The sequence below is a fragment of the Geotrypetes seraphini genome, chromosome 8, assembly GCF_902459505.1.
Source record: "Geotrypetes seraphini chromosome 8, aGeoSer1.1, whole genome shotgun sequence".
Lineage (NCBI taxonomy): Eukaryota > Metazoa > Chordata > Amphibia > Gymnophiona > Dermophiidae > Geotrypetes > Geotrypetes seraphini.
The window spans coordinates 76,310,446-76,314,462 of NC_047091.1; the positions used below are offsets into that span (position 1 = coordinate 76,310,446).

At 41.8% G+C, this 4,017-nt stretch overlaps 1 protein-coding gene across 1 annotated transcript; it reads right to left on the reverse strand.

Annotated features, from left to right (window-relative positions):
* Window positions 1-629: 629 nt before the first annotated feature.
* Window positions 630-3,081, reverse strand: LOC117365225. The gene is made up of 3 exons (XM_033955339.1): window positions 3,069-3,081; window positions 2,496-2,570; window positions 630-1,351 (listed from the first exon to the last, which is right to left on the reverse strand). Exons 2-3 carry the CDS (start codon window positions 2,530-2,532, stop codon window positions 780-782), a joined length of 609 nt encoding a protein of 202 aa, XP_033811230.1. The 5' UTR covers window positions 2,533-2,570; window positions 3,069-3,081; the 3' UTR covers window positions 630-779.
* Between the last annotated feature and the right edge of the window lie 936 nt (window positions 3,082-4,017).

The following is a 4,017-nucleotide window of genomic DNA, read 5'->3' on the forward strand; positions in this document are numbered from 1 at the left end:
AACCAGAGAAAACAAAGATAGAAAAAATGTTTCTATTTATTTTTTTGCTTTAGGATAAAGTAGTATTGTAGCTGTGTTGATAAATATTTATGAATAGAAAATGGAACTAATTGTAACACATTGGACTAATTGTAATACATTTTTGATAATTCAGAGACCCCTTCGTCAGGTCAGGACAGGATACTATAACAGCAGTATACTTTACTGGCCTGAGAAAAGAGGGTTTTTTTGGCCTCTGAAAGCTAATTAAAAAATGCATTAGTCCAATAAAATGGTATTATCTTATTTTCCATTTTATCCCCCCCCCCTTTTGCCCCCCCTTCTCCCCTTTATGAAGTCGCATTAGGCTTTGATCGCCAGCCACAGCAATATTAGCTCTAACGCCAGAGCTTTTATTGCCACAGCCTAACATGGCTTCATAAAAAGGTGAGGGTGGGGGGAGTTATAAGGGGGGAGGCTGCGGTGGTAAAAACTCTGATGCTCATAGAATTCATATGAGCATTGGAGCTTTAGGGTCGCGGCCTGCAAAAAAATACCCTAACACAGCTTCATAAAAGAGGGGGGTTTATTTGTTAATTTTAAAGTGATGATAGGGACACGTCCCTTTCATATCTGTGTGTGCCAGTATTTACACACATATATAGCATCTGTTCTAAAATCACTGCCATGCTTACCACCAATGCCTTTTTTCCACATGTAAACTTCCTAAAATCACTCTGTGAGCTTACACATACACAAACACACACACAGACAGATACACACCCTCACAAAGGTGACTGCTAACACACCAACCAGTAGCTGCAGTGATACTTCTTCATTCTACGCAGTAAAGACTTCAGTTTCCTCGCAGCTGCAGCTGGGGCCTTAACCACAGCTAACACCTTTACCCTTTTGGGGTCCCAGACACAGCTCTCTGTCAGTCCACTGCGTACCATGCCTGACTTTGCAGGTACCCAGGCTGTGTCATAACCACGAGCATGCCACGTGTACTGCAAGGGGTGGCCCTGCCTGTTAATCTTCTTCACTTTGCCTACACGAACCCTGACCTTGAGAATGACACGGTCTGCAGCGCGCACGTTGTAGGGGTAATTCTTAGCTTTCCGAATGTCCGTGCTCACATAAACCCCAGGTCCCAGCATGCCACCGCCGGAAGGTCTGAAGCCTGTCTTGATGATGGATTCTGCAGCCTGCATACTGGTCCCATGATACATGTTATACACCTTACGGTTACGGCCTGCAGCCCGACGTATTATGACATGGGCAGGGTCATGAACTTCATCAAAGGACTCAGCATGGGAAAGCTCTGTGACCACAGCCTGGGGGACATCAGCAAGGGTGCAGGAGAGAAGCACTACACAAGCAGAAAGAGAGAAGAGAGAATCAGAAAGACAGATAAATGTGTATAATAATAAAGATATTTTGCTGTCCCTCTTATGTTATAAGGAGTAACTTATGTTATAAGGAGTCACAAGTATTTTTCAGAAATTCTACACTTTTATTAAGAGAAATTGGCTGGGTTGGTAACTTAGTAAAACTGCTGTGTGCTTCTGTGGAGAGGGCCGGCATTCAGTTCTCAAGTCCAGCTTCTACTCCCTGGATAGGTCAGAAAAGGGATGTTGACTGGGCAGAGCAATGCTAAAGCTCCCTGGGGGAGGAAGTTTCAACCATTGGTCACTGGAAACATCTGGTAGGCAGAACGCCCATATATTACAAATTATGTTATTGGTCAGTAGAGGCTGTTTATGATTAATCGGGAACCTCAAAGGAGCAGGGAGAAGGTGACACATTACAAAATATAAAGTCAGAGCCAAAGTTAAACCTGGCTTGAAGATTCCTTATGACACAGCAAAACCTGGGCACAGACTTTAAAGTCTTCCCTCCAGTACAAGAGCTCAGGGTGTTAAAGTGACCTATGACCCCTATCTCCAAGCTCCTTATTTCCAATTTAAAAATTAGAAAATTCCTGTGAGGTGAATTGGAGAGATGGGAGGGAGGGAGGTAGGGGTTGGTATCATTTTAAGGTTGGAGGAAACACCAGAAGATTGTTAAAGAGCCTGTACGAGTTTAAGGATTAGACAACACTTTTATATGAGAGTAAACACAGGACATATAAGTGGAATTGTGTAAATTACTATGATGCAATTTCCTGCATGTTAATAAACTCTGAAAAATATTTTAAAGGACTTTTTTTCATGCACTCTTCAGTTTTATACCACGATAACCCACAGCATAGCCCATAATGAATTTTTATCCCTCAAAATGGATAGAGAGATTTCGATGGGATGAGAAAACACCCTGAGCATTGGGCTCCATTTCCACACAGCAGTACACTGAACATATGTAGAAAAATCATCTAACAACTCTCAAAGATTTAAATAAAACACAAAACCATAAATACCGTAAAGCAATTAAGAGGTGATTTTTTAACCAATTAAATGGAAATAGAATTAAACTGGAAGCTTATTTGCTTCTTTGACTCTGAATCATTAACCTACCAAATAGTGCAAGGACTGTGGCTGTCAGAGGAGCCATCTTCACACTTGTGCTTTTGTCCTTGAGAGCACAGAGACCTGAGACAAGATGGGAAAGACGTCAGCAAATATACAATACTAAATGGTAATAAATGGCGGACTTTTATTTTATATTATTATTTTAAATAGCCCTCATTAAAAAAAAAACCAACAACAATACAATTGCTCCTCATTTTAATATTTATATACTTCTTGAATCTATGGTGCTCCCACCACTGAGCATCTTCTGTATTTATCCCAGTTTTTACCACTCATTCTCCCACTGCTAAGATCCTCCTTTCTTATCCCAGGCTTTACCCCTCACTCCCCCTATACTGAAGAGCCTCTGTTATGATTTCTTCTTGAGTTCTGATACTATCTCTGATTCTGGCTTCTCCTTGGGATGTTGTTTCATGCAAGTGGACATTGCTATCCACTTTTATTATGTTTTGATTTTCTAAAGCTGCTTTGCATGTCAGCTCCTAGCTTTTAACACAAAGATCTCACCATCCCTGCAGTACATAAGAGAAGAATCCAAAAACATCCAGTGGGACTCACCCTGCTGAACTGTCTTCAGCTGAAGCTATACTAGAGATACCAGAAGTTTAAGCTTTGGAGGTCACTGCTCCAGAGAGGCGCTGAAGGAGAAGATCAGACTCAGACCAGGATTCGTGGGTCCCTTTAAATGTACCTTTCACCCACACAACTTCTCTTTTCCACAAAATTGAGTGATTTCAATCTAAGAAGGGGAGGTGACAGCCACAACAGCTGTAGGACGATAAGTGTTTCTACAAGGGACTCAGCCCCAACCAAATATAGTACTATATGTTTAAAATAAACTAAGACTTCAACTGAAAGTCTCAACTCTCATATGTCTACTGTACAGTCACTACCGTTCCCCTTCACAACAAAACAATTAAATAAAAAGGGTGTCAATTTTCAAGCCTTAGTATGAATTACTATAGGGCCCAATTACCTTATTTTAATATTCTCCAATTTTCTTTCAGTTCTCTTTCTCTCTCCTTGCTTTTTGCAGGAGAGTGTCATGTTCTCAATTTGAGTCTCCACTGGGGACCTCCCTCTCTCTCTCTTTTTTTTTTTCCTATCCCTCCCACATCTCTCCTATTTATCTGGCCAGGAATGACTCTAGGCCAGCTAAATACCACTAAGAACATAAGAATTGCCACTGCTGAGTCAGACCAGTGGTCCATCATGCCCAGCAGTCCGCTCACGCAGCGGCCCTCTGGTCTAAGACCAGCACCCTAACTGAGACTAGCCCTACCAGCGCACGTTCTTGTTCAACAGAAACTTGTCTAACTTTGTCTTGAATCCTTGGAGGGTGTTTTCCCCTATAACAGCCTCTGGAAGAGCGTTCCAGCTTTCTACCACTCTCTGGGTGAAGAAGAACTTCCTTACGTTTGTACGGAATCTATCCCCTTTCAACTTTAGAGAGTGCCCTCTTGTTCTCCCTATCTTGGAGAGGGTGAACAACCTGTCCTTATCTACT

What these genes read in the sequence shown, in the direction of transcription:
- LOC117365225 (XM_033955339.1), bottom strand. Translation starts at nt 2,532, where the DNA reads ATGGCTCCTCTGACAGCCACAGTCCTTGCACTATTTG. An exon ending in CACAGTCCTTGCACTATTTG is followed by an intron (nt 1,352 to 2,495) that starts GTAGGTTAATGA and finishes CTGCTTGTGTAG; the next exon opens with TGCTTCTCTCCTGCACCCTT.